This window comes from Polyergus mexicanus, unplaced genomic scaffold (assembly GCF_030449975.1).
Source record: "Polyergus mexicanus isolate NDT 795.1 unplaced genomic scaffold, iyPolMexi1.0 SCAF_2, whole genome shotgun sequence".
NCBI classification, from domain to species: Eukaryota; Metazoa; Arthropoda; class Insecta; order Hymenoptera; family Formicidae; genus Polyergus; species Polyergus mexicanus.
In genome coordinates, this window is record NW_027223322.1 from 2,053,113 (window position 1) to 2,072,900 (window position 19,788).

Below are 19,788 nucleotides of genomic sequence, written 5' to 3' on the forward strand. Positions count from 1 at the left end.
ATATTACTCATTTTTCACAATTGGACATAAATTTAATTTTGAAAATTGTATTTTTATTTTGATGTGAGAATTTTATAAAAAGGAAAAAAGAAATTGTGAATTATTTATTATATATACGTATATTATCATATAATATTGTGTAAGAGATCAGGCAAAAAGATTAGCATGGCGCAAACGTCATCTAGCGATGCACGACGAATTTAATCGGTCGCGAAAACAGAGCTCCCAACTCCCAACTCCCAACTCCTAACTCTCGCTGATTCAGTATTTCGTGTATTAGCTCGAATGAAGCTAATGGAGGACGAAAAGATGTTTCGATAGAATATAGAATATGCTATCGGAGATACATTTGTCGTATACGTGAAGTGAAGCTTATTTTTTTTCGCTCATATCCGTCGTTCCAACAAAACTATAATTCTCGCAGGTAAACGGATGTTTTTCTGTACAAGAGAGACGGCTGTACGAGTATCAACTACGCGACAGCCGCGAATTCATCTCGATTTATTCTTTGCTATTTCCAAGCGACGTGTTACTTCCAGCGATCAGTGTGCAATTAGCTCGTCTCGGTGTGATCGATCTCATTAGCGAACGCTGTTAATCGCGTCGACGTCGCATCCGTATATAATATATATAAGCTATACATTAATCGTTAATTTCTTTCGCGTCTAATTGCATTGTCAAGATTTCACTATATTTAGTATAGACTTTCGAGTCTAACCTACCTTAACGACTTATAGCTTTATACGTAATTCGGGATACTTTGGCAAAACGATTGTATTATTAATTAAAAGATTGAAAGTGTTTCTATCTATGTTATTGATTCTTCATTTTTTTTACATGTTAAAACAAAATTTTGATAATTGAATATATATATATATATATATATATAATAAAAGATAAACCATGAAACAAGGAAAAAAGTAGTAATAAAATAAAATATAATAAAATAAAAAATATTTGCAAAGTTAGTTATGTCTTTTTAAATAGAAGATTGAATCTCTATCTAGAGATTGCATTTATAATGTTTTGTGTTTCATTTCAGAACTTGCAAGAACAATCTCTCCTAAATGGGGAAGTTTAAAAAGAGGCCAGAATTACTCCATTGTGGCAAATCGCGCAATATATTGCGCAATTTAATGCTGAGAGATTTTGGATTACATACAACTCATAAAACAAGTACACGTGAATTGGAGCCAATAGCTGAAGCAAATCTAGTGCTAAAAGATCATAAAGATTTAGTATGTATTTATATGACTATACATGTACTCATACAATTTTACTAGTGTTTATTTTTAGTTGATATCTCTAATTTGTAAAAGTCAAAATGTATTTAATGCAACAGTAAATCTTGTCTGATAAAATAGACAACAACAATATTAGTTTTTTTATCAATTTTTAATAGCTAAGTTAATGTATCTAATTAATGATGTATCTAATGCTAAATATTATATAGCACAAAAGAGATAATAAGTATTTTTTGTTTATTTATAGAAATGTAGTTTACCTGGTGTTCCTAGAGCCACATTTTTGATGGTTTTCAGTCCTGATGGGTAAGATACAAAAGCTAAATACAGTAACATACTTTATCATAATCATCGGAAGGTAATACTAAGGGAAGAGAAGGATATAATATGCACATAGTAATAGGTGGTAGTAATTTTTTTCTTTTTTTTTTTTTGTTGTAATAAAATATTGGGAATATTATAAAAAATTATGAGATTATACATAAAAAAATAAAATTTAGGACTATGGTGGCATCTACACATGGGAATCACAATGTTTATATCACGGAAATTTCAACTGGAAGAAACATTAAAATTCTGTCTGGACATCCACGTACTCCGTGGTGCATAGCTTTCCATCCATCTTCCAATCAAATCTTAGCATCTGGCTGCTTGGGAGGTCAAGTTCGTGTGTGGGATTTAAGCGTGAGTACAATTTTCTTTAAACTGTGTAATATATTTTAATACTAAATTATGAAAGTGTGGACCTAAAGATTTGTAATATGAATTTGTTTGTGTAGGGTGGTAGCGAAATTTGGAATGCTGATAGTCATACCGTAATCGCTTCACTTGCATTTCACCCCTTTGAAAGATTATTAGTTATAGCGACATACAATGAAATTCATTTCTGGGATTGGAGTAAATCTCAACCTTTTGCTGTAGCTGCTACAAAGACTGATAAGGAAAAAGTGAGGTATCTATTTCTTAATTGAGATTGTACAGACTAGTATGATAGAAAAAAATATTGTGAGAATGGCACAATAAGAACAATTTATGCCTTTCTTAAAGTATTTTTTTTCTTAAGTGATCTAAGGAAAAAAACAACTGAAAAATGTAGGAAGAAAAAATATTTGTATAAATAGACAAAGTGTGTTTCATCAATCAACTTACAATTTTAATAGCAATATAGATTATTTTCTTTCTGCTAATTATATTCATATTACAATCTGCGATATTTATTTATTTTGTCAATATTCTCGTGTGCTTATCATTTTGAATGATATTGATATAAATAAAAATATTACAAGTTAATTTTTATTATAGGTACTGTATGTGTTTCTGAATTCTTCGACTTATTTTAGATTATTTCATACAACTTAATATTTGATAGCTTTATAAAAATTACAGATATGTAGCTTTTGACAATTTAGGAAGAAAACTAATCACAGGAATTGCAAATACACCACAAGTTCAACCACAATGGGATCGGGCTCCTGTGGGACAATTACTTAGAACTAGTTTGGTGTAAGAACATTATGATTTTGTATATTATATATATTACACATAAAAATAAATTTTTGATATATGTCTGGTGTTGACATTGCGCTATCAGAACATTTTTTTTCATAGCTTTATTTAAAAATTTGGATGTTAAGATACTATATTAACTGAGCAATGAATATTGTATCATATGTATGTATTATAACTTCCTTCCTTCCCAAAAAATAGGAATTTTAGGTACCAGCCGCGAGAAGGCTTTCCGGATGTTGAGCTTTCACCTTGGCACATGTGGAATCATAGCTCTATATACGGAAGAGGATCGACGGATAATTACACCCCAGATAGGACTTCCCGGTATTTAAATTATGCAAAATTAAATCAAGATTTGTCGGAGATTGTACGAAATTTGAATAGAAATTTTTTCAGTGCGTATCTGTTTATGCGCAGAGGTCACGAAATGTCTAGCTTCTCGCGATTTGCCCATCATCAACAGTTCAGGAACAGTACACGGCAGGAAGAGGCGCGGTTTCAACGGCGACGTAATCTATCCGAAGGTACAATGTCTATGTTACGATGGCCCTCGTGCCATCGTAGATGCAACGATAGACATCATGAGCTAGTACGACAACTTAGAACCGCTATATCGTTTCGTAACAATGCTCAATCTGCAAGTACTCCATCTGGTACTGTAACAATTGAGATTCGTCGTAATAGTTTTCTGCCTTACGATGTAGAACTGAATCAAACTAACGAAGCTACATCTTCACCGAATATCACGAGAAATCCTCCTCGCCCACCCGGGAATCCGACGAATGCGGACAATGTCGAAAACAGATCGGCGAACGACAGCAACGACGACGATTTTCCGAATAGTTCAATGAGGAGTCGCGATCGAGAACCTAACGCAACAAATACCTCTCATCTCAGTGACACATTATACGAGCGATTGAACAACGTGTGGGACGAAAGAATGCGCGGAAGGAGTGTTCAAGATCCGGAAAGGAGGATCAATTTATGCTACAGAAATCTCGTTGATCAATATGTGACGCTCGTAAGACGATACTTTGACATTTCCAGAAACAGAGATATGGTGAGCTATATATATATATATATATTATTGTCTAATTTTCCAATCATGGAAAATATTTTTTCTGAAATGTAGCTTATATTAAGAATGTATTAATTGTTCGTTTGAAGATCGATCGTGGCACAGATCCTATGGATATGCCAGAAACATCAGCTAATTTGGAAGAGTCTAATAACAACAGAAACGAATCATCGGCGGCGACTGAATCATCTATACGAAGATTAAGAAACGAATTGAACTCCAGCGCCCAAGCGAATAATACGAATCTGGAGAGGCATCTACAACGATACCAGCGATTATTGATGGAACGTTGCGAGCAAGAGGAGATCGGAACCACCCTTCATAATTTGAGGGAGGCTCTGAACGCCGCTGCCGAAAATAATAGTTCGTGCTTGGTACGATTGCAGAAATTGCGAGAGAGATTACAACGGCAAACAACAACTTTATTCGAGTATTCCAACAACCGTAATACTCGTCTCCAGTTACTTCGCAATGCTCTCAATGACGAGATCGAAGCGCTTAATAATATGGAGGCGCAATTTACTAATACAAGTTCCAGGATTGAACGATTGCGAGACGAATTCGCGATGTACGGTTTTCTGCCACGAAATCGTCACATCGCCACTGATCCTTCGCAGGTGAATTTAAACGATGCCGAATGGAGAGCACTTACGCAAAACGACGGACAATTACCTAGTACCAGTTCCGCAACATCAAGGGTACACGAATCTACTGTATTTCCTAGCACAAGTTATATCGGAGAAAATGAAGAAAACGGCGCAATATGGCCCGAAAGTACGAATAGTAGGGAGCACACGAATATTTTGTCGAGAAATGCGGGGAGAGCCATGAGAAGACGATACGATGCCACAAACATAGAGGACGAACCGCCGAGACGACGAAAGCGCAAATTAGGACCAATAATGTTAACATCCTATATCGGTAATATTTTTATATAAATAGAAATATAGATAAAATTCTTTAGAACAGAGACTTTTTAAATCTCCATATACTCGTATTATCAAAATTCGACAAAATATTTCGATTTACATATGCATACCTATAATTTTATATACAAATTAATATAATATTTTCATACATTATAGATTATAAATTTATTTATATTATTTTAGGAGATAGCTCATCTTCGAGTGACGAAAGCTATCCCCAAGCATCGACATCCCATAATGGTGCATCTAATTTTACAGTTTCAAGTCATTCAGCGTTTCAGCCAAACGTACCTAAATCCACCACGCAACGAGCAAACTCGCAGAATCAAGAAGTGCCAACTAGTTCTCCCAGATTAAATGAAAGTAACAGGAATAGATTCCCTGATAATTTAAATAACGAATCAGATGGAAATAATATTCAAAATAGGACATCAAGAAACATACAAAATTTGCAAGAAATATCGAGATCTCAAGATATCAGTAATAGGCAAGGATAAATTTTCATATTTGATCATATATTATATATATTTTTTTTATTTTATAAGAAGACTTCTTTATTGTTGTATGTTTATTCGAAATTTTTAACATTTAGAAATACACTCAGGAAAATGCTGGATGCTCTCCAGCGAAATTTACACGCAGATCGGATAGAAAACAACAACACTGGGCAACAAGTATCTTTGGATGATTCGGAGAATGGATATTGGCTCCTTGAAGAGAACAGTAATTCAGATTCAAATTTGGACGATACAAATTCCAATAGCAATTCAAACTCTCGTCGATGGACCAGCCGATGGATACAGTTGGATAATTCGAGCAGAAACTCGGAATACACCAACGACTTACCAAACGAGCGAACTCAATCGAGATCTTTATCGGAAAATGGGGATCAGAATTTTAACGATAGACATAGAGATCAAAGAAATCACCTGTTATCGCCTGTATCTGCAAATCCTACTCGCTACGAACAACCGCCGTTGTTTCCATTTAGAAGTTTGCGAGAAAACCAATCACAGAGAATGGAACAAAATCAAATACCCTCCGGCAACGGTTCTAACAGTGTTCATTCGCAAATATCTAATTCAGACGTAGCGGATACAGTAGAATTAACGGAAAGAGTTAACGATCCTGTTGCAGTAAGAATCGCTGACGCTGCTAATTGCGAGAGCAATCGATCGACGGTAATCGATAGACAACAACAGCAGCAAAATCAGGATCAACGAAATATAGATGACACAAATCTTGACTCTAGCGATATAGATCCAATAATACTCGGTACCGGCAATATAGATCCGAGAGAAAGTTCATTAGGAGTTCGGCAAGGAATTCAATTGCTTAGTCGTCACATCGACAACATGCATCGTTTGTGCCGGTAAGTTCACGAAAGTACGACTCTTCTGGGAGGATCTATTAGATCAGCATTTGAAATTGGAATGTGTCTTTTAAACGAAAACTTACAAATGAACATTTTAACAATAAACAACATAATAGTTATCTAAATGCTTTTTAGTTAGATTTTTCGTGGATTCTGATATGTATGATGATATCAATAAAAAATATAACTGCAAAAACGCAATTTTTAAAAGAATCATTGCATGATTTTTTTTTTTTTTTTTTTTTTTTATGAGAGAAGGCGGTTTTTGAAACATATTACCTAATATAAAATAGTATTAGAAAATAATTATATTTAAAATAAAAGTACAATTACAACATATTTTTCATTGTTCTTGTTGATCTTGAGACGAAAATAACAATCTTTCTTAATTTCATTAACAGAGCACGGTTAGAGATAGTTCAGTTGTGTCAAGTGCGCAAAATGTGGGAAGATCTACAACGACAAATACGATCGTTACACGTGACAGTTCGCATAGAAAGGCAGAATAATGATCAAACTGAAGCGCAAAGAGACAATCCTGGTCCATCAACTTCGGCTGCGAGTTCATCGAACGAATCTGCAAAGAATTTTAAGAAAGCTCTTCTGGAGAATTATCAGAGAGAGAACAGCGAAAATGATCGCGACACAAGATCGTACATAGATCAGAATCAACCGTCAACTTCGAGGGGAATAACCGAAAATTACGAGGACGAGCCCACGTTGTTCGGTAATCGTAACATCGAGAGCACGACCAATATAAGTCTCTCGAATCTCTTGCCGAGTGACACCGAATTACGACGGATGCAGCGTCTCAAACTGAACGAGATGTTGGACGGTTTATACGCACGGCTGACGTCACGCTGTCAGAATTGTGATTCTCGCGTCGCCAATGTCGCGCCGCGAGCGAAAAATGACGATCATACATATGCCAATGTAACATCCGACGGCGACGTGCAGTTACCCAGTATGTCCAGCGTTGTATCGAATATCGGAGCTAACTCGAATTTACCAGCCGTTACTGCGATAACGACAACAACTGAACCGTTACCAAGCATTTCGAGTTTCGTCAATAGTATCGATCGCGCCAGTTCCAGCAGATCGACCCAAGTATCGGACACGAATGCTAATTACACCGCGATGGATGAAGCAACTGCTAACAATAACAACAGTAATGGCAGCAATGATGATATCACCGTCGATTCCCTTTCGCAAGATTCAGCGAATCAAGATGGAGCGAACTCAGCTTTTGCATCGTCGCTCGAATCATCTGCTAATAATTGTAATAGACAACATAGTAAACAGACAATTCTCAGGTGCTTCTGAAGAAATACAAATATGTTCTAAAGAAATATACAGCGTGTTTGGTTTTAAAAATATTAAAACAATTATATTTTTAGCTAGTAGAAACATAAAAGCAAACACACTATATATTGTCTTTCTAAACCGATCATAATGTCTCTAATGATATATTTTGTTTTTCAGACGTTTAAAGTTGCATCGAGACAGACTCGTGAGACAGAATCTTAGAACTCAATCCAATAATCCGTGTCGTCATTGCAAGCATGTTAGAAGACCATGGAATTTACGTAGAAATACATTTCAGTGTAATAGTAGCAATAATAACGACTGTTTAGATGTGGATATAGATAGAACGCGAAGCTCGAACACATCTGAATATTTACAAAAGATGATTCTACGACTAGAAACGTTGGTCCGACAGCAAAGAGCCTTAGCTCGGAATAGTAATACCAATAGAGGATCGGATGGTGATAATCGTCGATCAGAAGCTAGTAGGGATAACGATAATCGAGAAATGGAAGAGATTCGTGAAGCTACAAGATTGAGAGCTAGGTGAAGAATAATAATATTAATTCGATCATATAAATATCGATCATAAACATGTCATATGGAAGACCCATGAATAATCAACATATATTAATATGAATATATATTGTTTCAGACAAGTCCTTGGCTTGATGGTGAGATCCCTGATCCAATTCTTCGAAGTAACAAGATCAGGAAATGGCTCCCAAAGCAATGTTCTCTATGAACAAATGTATAGTAAGTTTAATTTTATAGTAAGTTTATTATATTATAAAAGATTATATGGTTATATATAAAACATTATAGTGTTAACATTGTAGTTATTAATATTGCAATTTGAAAAATAATAATTCTACATGAAAAAGTAAATTGAAAAAATTAAACAGGATAAATAAGATAAAATGTTTTTATATGTAGTTATAAAGCCTCGAAGAAATTTCGAATATTTTTTGCTATATCTTTGAGCTTAAATAAGTTTAAATTCGGATTTCTCGAAAATATGAAATTTTATATTGAAAACATTTTTCACATTTTGGAATTCTTATTTTTTTTTAGAACTATATGTGCTGTTACATTTGGCACTGGAATTAACAGACTTATTGCTAGCACAATTAGTGATAACAAGACGCGAACTGGAATCTAGTCAATATAGATCTTTTACTACCGATTTGTCAGTCGACAACCAGAATGAGGGAACGCGTAATAATAGCGTCGATAGTAGTCTACAGACAGAGAATGATCGCGACAATGACATGCTGAGGCATATAAATCTGTATAGAGAGTGCGAATTTTCGTCGAATTTTCACTCCATGCCCTGTACATCTAGTGTGGATTCCGTGGAGGATCTTTTCTCGATAAACAGAAATAGACGTGATCTTACCCAAGAAGTGAGACAACAATTGATGCAAGTGTTTCGCCAGAGAAGACAAAATATTAATAATAATTCGTCCGAGAGCCAAAGTGATCCGGTAGTAGCTGTACCTAGCAGCAACAATAGCGATGATATCAATTACGACGATAACGCTCAAAACGAAGATAATCGGCATTCGACTTCCGAACACGCTTTGTCAGCAGAAGTGCAGAGTATCGTGGAAAGAATCCAGAGTAGCAGCTCAATCGACAATGATGAGATCAGAACGGGAATTGAAAATCGAATGATCGATGCTGCACATCATTCGCGCGAATCGCGAAACTTGAACGACAGCTATCTAATTCGGAATTACAGAAATGCCACAGTATCCGAACCAGCAATGAGAAGACGCGCCGATGAATCGAGAAACTCTCAAGAAAGGAGTACCGGTCATTCCAACGTAAGTTGGAGAAGTTATGTTTATTCGTCGGGAGACGAACAAAGCAGCATCAGATCGCCGCAGCAGAGACGTCGAGTTCGACTCGTAAATACACCCACGGGTGTACAACTTCGACGTGAATTCAACGTGCCTGAATTGCAAGTGAACAGCGTACCGGTGAATGATTTCGACAATTTATCCGGTAATCCTCGAAGAAGACGCAACACACCGCCGATTCTGCAGTCGCATATGATTCCTCCATATTTAATCAATAATTTCCTCTACAACAATAATGACACCAGAAACAATGATCGAACAAACGAATCAACAGTACAATCTGGGCCAGATTGGACTGGATTGTCGAACAATAGCAGAAATAGGGTATAATACATTAAATTCTGGTTTTATACATATATATAATCTTAGTCGATTATTTATGTAGAATCGATTATTATACAACAATTAATTTCATATTTTTTTCATAATGTCATGAATTTTTAATAATCCATAAATATAATGTATGATTTACAAAACACGTCCATTCTTATTAATCACTTTGTTATCTTGACTATCTTTGAATTAATGAATGTGATTCAATCATTGCGAAAAAGATAAGATTCTTTCTATATATGGTATTATTAATTGTAAAATCTTTTAGGTATTGGCGTTTTGGCGCAATCGATTTGGGCCCGTTTTTATACCTCGTTATTCCGAACTCATGGCTAATGGAGGATCACGGATTGGAGAAGGTACTAGTGGCAATCCTAGGGGTGGTGGTGGTGGTGGCGACGATGGAACTGGCGGAGGAACAGGAGGAAGAGAAGGAGAGGGAGGACAAGATCCTGCAAACGATAACGAATATTTGGACATTGGTAATTTATTTCATTTTTTTCACTAAAGTAGACATGTATCGATATACAAAGTAATTCCTTTGGTACAATTAGAAAGAGAATAATTTCATGTAAGAAAAATATAGATAAAAAATATAAGGAGAATAATATTTTCTTATGTAAAGATTTATTTTTAATTAATCAAATGTATAGAATTAAAAAATTGGAAAATTAATAATATTTTTTTTGTTTTGTTTTAAGCCTGTGCATAACTTTGATATCGATGCTATGCCATAGAACTATAATCTATCCATTTTAACAATTTTGTCAGAATAAGAGAACAGAAATATAATATTCTTCATTAAGAAATTAAAGATAATTAATGCCAGAAATAACATTTTATGATACACAAATAATGTGTTTGCAACAAACTTTAAATATTTTCTGTTATTTTTTAAGATGGTAAGCCTTTTAATCATATATTTTAATTAGCATTAAACAATTTTTATTATTTAATTATTTTTAATGCACGTTATTAAAAAGTATTAATTATCCAATTTCCCAAAATAATTTTCTAAAAAACAAAAGCTCATATGGAAAAAAATTGTATTTTACATTTTCTTGGCATTTTATTTTTTTATGTGAAGTCACTACTAGTTAGAAAACATTCTATTATCTAAAAACTATAAAATCTTTGAATCAACATTTATGTATAAATGCAACATATGAAGATATGCACAAATTATTTCTTAGAACATATACCAGTGGGCATGCCGTTCAATTCAGCATTGGAAGTGCAGAGTTATCGAGTACAAGCCTGGGATTTTTCTAATGGTGATATACCTGATATTACGGATCGTGAGTAAAATAGCATCGAAAATATAAATGAAACTTTTTCTTTATATGTCATTGAGCTAATACGATTTTTCAGCTGACAAAAACGTCGTGGTGCGCGAATGTAAGATTCATAATGATGCCTGTATCGATATATCTGCAGATGGAAAATTGCTAGCGACTCTTTCGCCATCTGGTCGTATAAATGTGACTACCATGTTAGGTAAATACATATTAATTCATTTTAGTAATGGGATTGGAAAACTAATCATTTTACTCAAAAAAACCTTGTTTTTAATTTTTAATTTAGATAATTTAGATTAATATAAATTGTTTAATATTGTCAAAGATAAAAAGATTTTATATTCTTTATTGGAAAAAATACTAGAAAATATTTGAAACTCTTTCTGTTGAACAAATTTGTAAAATATATCAAAATTTTTTCCATTTTCTTAAATATAATATTGTTTTTTTATGTAGAGTTGTGCTGTTAAAATAAATTCATCTATTTATAATGTAATCATTGAAAGTTATGCATGCGAGCATAAAATTAAAGAAAATATATTATTATTCTAATCTTTAAAATCAATTTTCTCAAAAGCAAAGTTTATACAAAAGATTTTATTTTATATTTTTGAGTATCATTTTCATATAGAATCATTCTCTGCCATATCAATAATTTTATTTTACTAAAATTTAATTACAATATTATACACAACACACGCGCGCGCACGTGCACGCACGCACACACACACATACATTTATTTATTTTTTGATACAAATGTGTAACATAATATAGAGATTTCAAAATACTAACATTTTTTTTCAGCAAATGCATACAGCTTAGTGCTTTTTTCATCTTAAAGAGAAAATCTTTTTTTATTTTTATATCGCATCTTTTTCACTTCAATAACACCATATAGGAAAATATTGTTAAATGGTAACTTTTTAAAGGTTATACTATTCTAGTATTTTATATCAGAATAGTACAATAAATACTGAATATATTTCTTTTTGTTCTGTATTTCTGTGCAACTTTTCATATTATGCACAAACTAAATAAAATAAACTAAAATTTTTTGTTAAGATTATTTTGTGAAAAGATAAGATTAAGCATGGTTTATTGCGTTCGACTTAGGTATTTACAGCCTGCAATGGGAAACACTGGGAGAAAGGATTTATTCGACAAAAATTGATCAAACGGTAGTATCTGTCTCGATGTCACCAACGCAACAGCATCTTTTAGTAGGTTTGGCACGCAGGGTTCATATCCCTGCCAGGCCGTTTCCGATGGCTCTAATCTATAAGTTAAAGGAAAAACAGCCTGACGACGAGAAAAATGTTTCATCGACGGATTCGACTGTCGAATCTGCATACGATTGCTCTGACGAGATTCTCGATGAAAATATTTCTACGAATAATATTTCCCGACGAAATAACAACAATGTTACACCCAGCGGTTACAGGCCGCACATTCAAGACTGGCGAATACGAATGAGAACCGAACTGGACATTAAACGTAACAGAGAAAGTATGGTGCTTATTCGGGAATTGTTGCAAAGCACCCGGGAAACCTCGGGCTACATCAGTCTAAACTGCATTAGATGGGCACCGCAGCCAGGTCAAGGGATGATCTATGCCACAAGTAGCGGACAGCTAAATATTTTACAATGATTCTGTATGCGCTCATAGTAGACAGAGACGAAAGTAAACGTTCTCTTCGTATATATATAACGATGCTTACCATAAATGTCATACACATAAGACATAATGCAGTATCGCGGTTTACACTAAACTTCTTTTCGGTAGACTGTAAGAAAAAAAATATAGATATAATGTGTGACAAACGATAATAACGACATTTTTATCATCAATCGATTATCAAATCTGGTGGATTGCATGATGATAAATATCAAAAACTACAATGATCTATGATATTTATATTTAATTCTTTGTCACAAATTGCTTTTTTTTATATTCAAAGCAAGTATATAAAAAATGCAAGATGTAGATATAATAATATATATTTGATTAATGTATTATTGTATAGTTTATATGCAGTTTTTCTATTCATATATAATTTAAAAAGACTTTGCATTGTTTCTATTAGATTAAACCTGTAATACAAGTTATCTTTCTTTCTATGAAAGCTTCTATTAGATCATATAGTACGAAAATAGAACTGATATAAATTATGGGTAATATGCATTGTACACAGTATATCAAGATATATATTTACTGATCGACGAATGCGCCGTAATGCCATCAAATAAATCATCCAAAATGCATTTTGCTGCTTTTATTGTTTTTAACCATAAAAAATAGAAAAATTTATCGTGCCATATATAAATATTTTTATTCCGGTGAATTTTTGTAAACCGTTAATTAATATCAACTTCGGTAACTAAAAAGATATACTTGACAAATTTAATTTTGAAATAAAAGGTAAAATGTTTGTCCACTTTATTTCTGTACTAAGATGAAATGTTTATTAAAATTTCGTATATTTCATACATACATGTTAAAAATTTTGACATAGAATGCAGATGTACATACATGTTAACTAAGTAAATGACTTCAGGCACAATTTTATTTTTCTGGAAAATTGAGTTTTTTTTAGAAATTTGGTGATTTAGAGAGAGAAAGAGAGAGACGAGAATGGCTCCATTTGTGTATACAATCATCGAGTTTCGATATACAATTATTGTATACATAGAATTGAATAACTTATAATTGTATTTCTGTGTGTATAATTGTTATCAATAATAATTTCTTTGCAAAAAGCTCACGTTTTATGCATCTTACTGCTATACGTATGTGCTTATCGCTTCGTTTACGCTTTCATAATCGCGTTATCTTTTGGATAAAAGATACAATATAAAAAAAGATATTGAGGATACGAATAATTTATGTCTTACACATATCCAAGAGAAAGATATACACTTTACATGCGACAATTGCGTGAGAATGCTATATGCTTAAGCAAAAGCATCAATTTTTGTATCCGGAAAAATGTAAAAGATTCTTGCTCATTTTTAATTGAAAGCGAAAAGTGCAACAGAATATAAATTTTAATAGCCTTACAATATTTGTCCCTTATATGATTGGACAATAAAATAATTTACAAAGTGAAAATAGACAGCACGTTTTATGCACATATATATACAAAACAATATTAATATGTCTGTATAGCTCTTTATCACAAATTCATGTTATAAAAGCATTCGTTATAATATTTCATAATTAAAGTAATACTTATTACACATGGAGCTAAAGACTCTATACGAACGCTAGAATGGAAGACTTAAAGGCGATTGCCTTCAAGCATAAATATATTTTGTTATAATATACTTTGAGTAATTACTAACAAAGAGTGGTTCGGTTTATAATACACATGATTTATATGAATCTTACACGAAGTTGGCAATTTATTTACAGGACGCAATAAGACTCGAAGATTGTCTTTATTAATGAATCTCTACATTTATAAAAATAGTCATGCACGTGAAAATTTATAGAGATTTAGTTTTTTCGGAAAATCAGCATAAAGCGAATGAAAATCCCGCGGTGCATATATTTAGGTGTACGTGTGTGCATTAATCTATACAATATATTTTTAACAACATTTTGGCATCGCACAGTGTATCAATTGCTCGGTGATTACAAGCTGCATAAATATTTCTTTGCAGCATACGTAGCACAATACATATGTATGGAGCTATCTTGTATTTCGTATATATAATGCAGTAAAAATATATTTTTATATAAATCTGACAGCAAAATAAAAGATTGTAATCTCTGGACAGAAATTGCAGATATGTTATACTACCGTTTACCATCCGGTATACTATACAACATGCTATTAAAAGCTAAGAATGTACGCTGTTACTTCGTTTCTTCTCGATCGCGCACATTGATTGGATTTTACAGTCGCTCTACTACAGTCTCTCTCTATTATAAGTTCAACCATTACAATATTCTCTGACTTTCGAGTAATAAAATATAAAAATAATAATAAATCGTAATTGCTCTTTTCCGCAACGGCATTCTGAAAATTCAAGGGAACTTCAGATTATATTTTAATCCTTATAGACGTAACCAGTCGCAATATAAGACTATCTTATATTTAAAGTTCTAATCGGTATAGGTACAAAATATTAAATTATATCATACTCAAGTCAATTAGTGGCATATGATACACAATTACATTAATGGTATCTCACAATTTGACCTTGATCATGTAGCGTAAGATGTATGATACAAAAATCGCATCTTTTCCTTTTTTTCTTTTTCTAGTGAGCGTGTGCTCCTGGACAATTTTTAAAAGATTTAATTGAGTACTTCACGGAATAAATATTTCATACATAGCTGTCAGGTTTAAATCTTTTTTACAGCAATGTTATGGCCATAGGAATATCATCACTTTAGCAACTCTTTATTATGCATATGAAATAATATTAATGAAGATAATTATGCAACACATGTCTGCTGCATGTATATATATATATACATATATACACACACACACATAAAGAATATTAAAAAGATGTGATATATATGCGTGTGTGTGTGTGTGTGTTAGGAAAAAAATAAGAAAAAATAAAAAAAGAGATTTGATATCAAGTTAATTTCTTTTTCAATTTTGATAGAATATAGACGATGTGTTTATATAAATCAAACTCAATTATTAATTGATTGAATATAATCTTATGAAAATAAAGATGTAACCCTGATATCATGGCTTATCTTTATCTCGCGTATTATCTAAAATTGTAAATTCTTGTAAATGGAAGTAACGCCATATAAAAGCAATGATTTAGACTTAGACTAATTTATCATGCTTTTCATTCCTAATAAGTTATAAAGGCTGATTTGCTAATGTTTATGCTATTATATACTTATTATTATGTGTGTAAATGGTGTTCTTCTTATGTATATATGTACTATATTATTCAAAATACACAAGTCATCCATGTATCAAATTTGATTCCAATTAATTAAGTGTCGAAAACTCTTTTATATAAACTAACTGTTATATAATATTGTTATATATAATATTTAAGAATAAAAAGGAAGAGAATTCAAAAATTATTCTCTGAATCAAAGCAATGAAAACAAATGAACGGCGTATTTACATTATATAGAATTGTAGCAGACAAAAATATATAAGAACGTTACTATGTTATATATAAAAAGGTATATAATTTTTATTTTTAAATTCCATGATAATTTTATGCGATAATTTTTCGATGTAGAGAACAGCGAGATAGGCAGAAAGATAAGAAAAGATATATACTTAAAAATAATTTGAACGTACTAAGATAATATGCATTATTTTGCTTTGGCTTGCAAATTTTTAAGTAGCATACTCTGAACGAATATCGATGATTTTAGGGTGAAGCATGCTGTATATTTTTGCTTTTTAGAATGTTACTAGGAAGTCAGCCATAAATTTGATTCTTATTAACTTCAGTCAATATATAAAATGCTTTGGATAATAAATCGTTGACTAATATATATCACAAGTTATTTTCTTTCCTATAAGGACAGTACAGATAATGCTACGACTATATATATATAAAACGACTTTTCTTTTCTCACCGTTTGCTTCGTCAATGCGCTTCATTCTCTTATGCTTTATTATATCCACATTACAAGGTCCCAGACAGTAGAATCTTTGCATAAGCAATAGAAATATATTCATCAATATATGACAAACAAGATTATAATAGTTCTAGTTTTTCTTAATTAACGGTATAATATGATTAATCGAATTAATCAAAAATTAGGAATTATTTCAATTAAGAACAAAAGAAGCCGATAAATATGAAATTTGTTTTCTATTGAAATGCCTCTCGATTCTCTAATGCGTAGATAATAAGAATAATGCATTAAAAATTACAATGAATTGAGAGATATCTAAATTTTAGAATACATATATACAGAGAGCATCTTCTGGTTATAAGACCGATTTTCGTTATGTAAGATCGCGCTTACTCTCCTCTTTTCTCGAGCGAGTCCCGAATCATATTCGATGTCGAAAGCTAAAATAGCCGACATCGTAAAATATCGTTTTATCTTGCTCACTCTCCCGGATGAGCTGTTGGCAAGATTCATAAAATTTCCTGGAAGATATAAAAGATCCGCGCCCCAATTGTAAGATAAGATAATGGCCGATCTAGTAACGGTCTTATAACTAGGAGACGCTGCAATAATTAAATTTAGAGATCTAAGTTTTTGTGATTGCAAATGAAATCTGTAATGGAAAATCCACTATGGTACAACTTAGTGATACATATGGTACATGCAATACTTAGACATCTAATTCGGGCAATATAAAAACAGTTTGTAAAGATGTATATAATAAATCAAATGTTTTCCACGATAATTAAACAGAAATGTAACACAAATCCAAACAATTTTTTTTTAAGATAATTAAAATTGATCGATAATGTAATAATATTGCCAAAAATTTTACATACCTAAGATCTGAACATTAATCCATGTGTTGAGATATATCTGCATGTATATCCGTATATATTTAGGATAAAATAGCAATGCTACGTCTAGGTCCACCTATGCATACATTATCTAAGCTGGACCATTTTTTAATACCGGTACGTAGAGCTTCGGCTGTAACCTTATCTTCGTAAACTCTGGACATAGCTTCTAGCTTCTGTGCCTTTTCTTTACTAAGAGGTTCACTAGGGAATGTTAATTCGTTCGCTTCTGCAAGTGTACGAAGATCAAAGTAGTATTTGGCATATACACTTGAAGGAACATTTATATTGAATTGCAGCATCTCCAAAAATTGTCTCTCTAATTCATTCCTAGATAAAAAATGCAGAATAATTCAATTAAGACAATGATTGATAATTATATTTTGTATTTTTAGCATTTCAACTTTTTTTATTTTTGTAAAACATATAACAAATATTGTATATAATAATATAAATAAAAATAAACTTACATATCTTCCACTGTGATATCTTTCAGTATTTGACAATAGTCTACATTCCATACTGCTTGATCGTCCCAAACCTTAGATGCTAATAAAATAGCACCTAACACTATTCGTTTCCAATTAGCTGGCGTTATATCAATTTCTGCATAGGTAAGTAGGCGCTCAAGATAAACCAGTGTTATGATGGCACATTCAGCTGTGAGCTGAGCGGCGTTAAACAGAGTTCTTATAAATTTATATATTTGTTTGTGCTCTGGATTGTGTTTATCGTAATCCTCTGAAACACCATCTCTCTGAAAGATTCATTATATAAATATAACTTTTCAAGTATTCTATTCTTAGTATATATCGCACAAGAACAAGTTTTACAAGTACTCTAATTCACATTGAAATATGCAAGCAATAATAAATAAATAAGAAAATATAGATAAGATAGAGATCTGGTGATCTTTGTCAGGCATCTCTATAATGTAATATTGAATCTCTTTTTTTAAATTACCGTCAATGGGTGTAGCTTTTCATCAAATATATCAATTTGTCGCTGTGAAGTTCTATTCTTAATATGATAATAAACAGCTAAGGCAACACATTTGACGGTATTTTTCAAATTAGGTTGTGAAACTGTGCTGTCGTCTAGATATATTGTACTGCAGCTACTGCTCTTCTTCAAAGGCCTTGTATCGGCTATCTGATGTTGGCTCTTTTTCCTCACCATGCCATCTAAAGAAAAAAAAATATACATATATATATACATATATATATATATATATATTAACAGAATTACCAATACGTTCGTTTTATTCCAATTTAATTTCTCTTTTTCGCAATTTCCAGGATATACCAACTTTCTATAGCCTGTTTCGAACGTTCCATAAAAATAGTTCCCGCGCACGGATGCAATGACGGATCGGAGTCCCAGTCTTCCGGCTCGCGTTCACTGATATGTTGTAAATTATTAACGCTGATCCCGCCTTCCGGCAAGTGTTCCTCCAGATTGCGCGTGGCACTCTCGGGCCCAATCTCCTTGCGTCCGACTTGCGGACTGGAATACACGCAGCAACTATTCTTGTTTCCCATGTTGCCATGTAAATTTTAATTATTACCGGCCAATGCTCCTGGTCTTCCACTTGGCGCGCGAGTCCCACTCAAGTCACTTATGCATGCGGAGGAATCAGGCCGCAAATAATTGAAATCGTGATGCGTACATTCGACTAGAGAAGAATTAGCTCGCACTACCTCACATCTCGTTGTTTAATAACGATCAGCTGACGGGGCCGCTCGTACGACTGGTAGCGCGACTCGTCTGCCCGCTCGTCTGACTCATATCGGCGCGAACGGCTCGCCAAACGATCCGTGATGTCGAGCCCCTCGCAATCGCGACAATTCACCGCTCCGTTTCTCGCCGAGAAGAGGAGAGCCCTCCGTATCTCCGAGGAGAGACAATTGTTTATCCGGAGACGATCGTCAGAGAACGAGACGCCTTGGAGCCACACCGGCCGACCTTACGATTCTCGGTCTTACGGTTAACAAACCTAGTAAATTATACGATCGTCCGTAGCCGCGATTCGTAACGCGGTTCATTGTCGCCGAACAATAATTCCATTCTCGTCGCGCGTTTACCCCCCTTGGGACGCTCGGTTTCGCTCGCGAAAGCGCTCCCACGAATTGCACACAACCCAATTTTCCGTTCCCACCGACTTCCACTATGATTACGCGTTACGCGGTCTGTTCTTTATGCGGCGTTTACAATAGAGATTTTAAGCCCTAAGCCTTAAGAAATTGACCAATCACAATCAAGTATGAGAAGAATACTCGACTGTGATTAGTCAATTTCTTAAGGCTTAGAGCTTAAAATTTCTATTGTAGACGCCGCATTATAGCTGAACTTTCTACACTAGTGTACACTAGTGAT

At 33.3% G+C, this 19,788-nt stretch overlaps 2 protein-coding genes across 7 annotated transcripts; one reads left to right on the plus strand and one right to left on the minus strand.

Moving 5' to 3' along the window:
* Window positions 1-188: 188 nt before the first annotated feature.
* LOC138943768 (probable serine/threonine-protein kinase DDB_G0282963) lies at window positions 189-13,200 on the plus strand. 5 transcript variants are annotated; one of them, XM_070314734.1, is made up of 20 exons: window positions 190-424; window positions 1,043-1,238; window positions 1,492-1,550; window positions 1,745-1,928; window positions 2,024-2,196; window positions 2,631-2,747; window positions 2,952-3,077; window positions 3,138-3,277; window positions 3,458-3,813; window positions 3,921-4,752; window positions 4,944-5,247; window positions 5,353-6,132; window positions 6,537-7,448; window positions 7,618-7,986; window positions 8,096-8,196; window positions 8,515-9,629; window positions 9,907-10,120; window positions 10,832-10,936; window positions 11,010-11,135; window positions 12,051-13,200. In XM_070314734.1, the coding sequence occupies exons 2-20, from the start codon at window positions 1,068-1,070 to the stop codon at window positions 12,584-12,586; spliced, it is 6,720 nt and encodes a 2,239-aa protein (XP_070170835.1). In that variant the 5' UTR covers window positions 190-424; window positions 1,043-1,067; the 3' UTR covers window positions 12,587-13,200. The 5 variants fall into 5 exon arrangements, with proteins under 5 accessions (XP_070170810.1, XP_070170828.1, XP_070170821.1 ...); XM_070314709.1 differs by having other exon boundaries at window positions 189-424; window positions 3,138-3,813; XM_070314727.1 differs by having other exon boundaries at window positions 189-424; window positions 3,138-3,813; window positions 5,019-5,247.
* A 192-nt stretch (window positions 13,201-13,392) lies between these two features.
* Window positions 13,393-19,586, minus strand: Cycy (cyclin Y). 2 transcript variants are annotated; one of them, XM_070314741.1, is made up of 6 exons: window positions 19,113-19,586; window positions 18,722-19,029; window positions 18,376-18,596; window positions 17,883-18,169; window positions 17,395-17,742; window positions 13,393-16,587 (listed from the first exon to the last, which is right to left on the minus strand). In XM_070314741.1, the coding sequence occupies exons 2-5, from the start codon at window positions 18,951-18,953 to the stop codon at window positions 17,454-17,456; spliced, it is 1,029 nt and encodes a 342-aa protein (XP_070170842.1). In that variant the 5' UTR covers window positions 18,954-19,029; window positions 19,113-19,586; the 3' UTR covers window positions 13,393-16,587; window positions 17,395-17,453. The 2 variants fall into 2 exon arrangements, with proteins under 2 accessions (XP_070170842.1, XP_070170840.1); XM_070314739.1 differs by having other exon boundaries at window positions 13,393-14,960; window positions 16,514-16,587; window positions 18,722-19,586.
* Window positions 19,587-19,788: the final 202 nt, after the last annotated feature.

Excerpts from the sequence above, each read along its gene's own strand:
- LOC138943768 (XM_070314709.1), top strand. The coding sequence starts at position 1,068 with ATGGGGAAGTTTAAAAAGAGGCCAGAATTACTCCATTGTGGCAAATCG. Across the intron at positions 6,133-6,536 it reads AACATGCATCGTTTGTGCCG|AGCACGGTTAGAGATAGTTC; the intron begins GTAAGTTCACGA and ends TTTCATTAACAG. Across the intron at positions 7,449-7,617 it reads AGTAAACAGACAATTCTCAG|ACGTTTAAAGTTGCATCGAG; the intron begins GTGCTTCTGAAG and ends TTTGTTTTTCAG.
- Cycy (XM_070314741.1), bottom strand. The coding sequence starts at position 18,953 with ATGGGAAACAAGAATAGTTGCTGCGTGTATTCCAGTCCGCAAGTCGGA. Across the intron at positions 18,597-18,721 it reads TTCGAAACAGGCTATAGAAA|ATGGCATGGTGAGGAAAAAG; the intron begins GTTGGTATATCC and ends TTTTTTCTTTAG. Across the intron at positions 18,170-18,375 it reads AAAAGCTACACCCATTGACG|AGAGATGGTGTTTCAGAGGA; the intron begins GTAATTTAAAAA and ends TGAATCTTTCAG.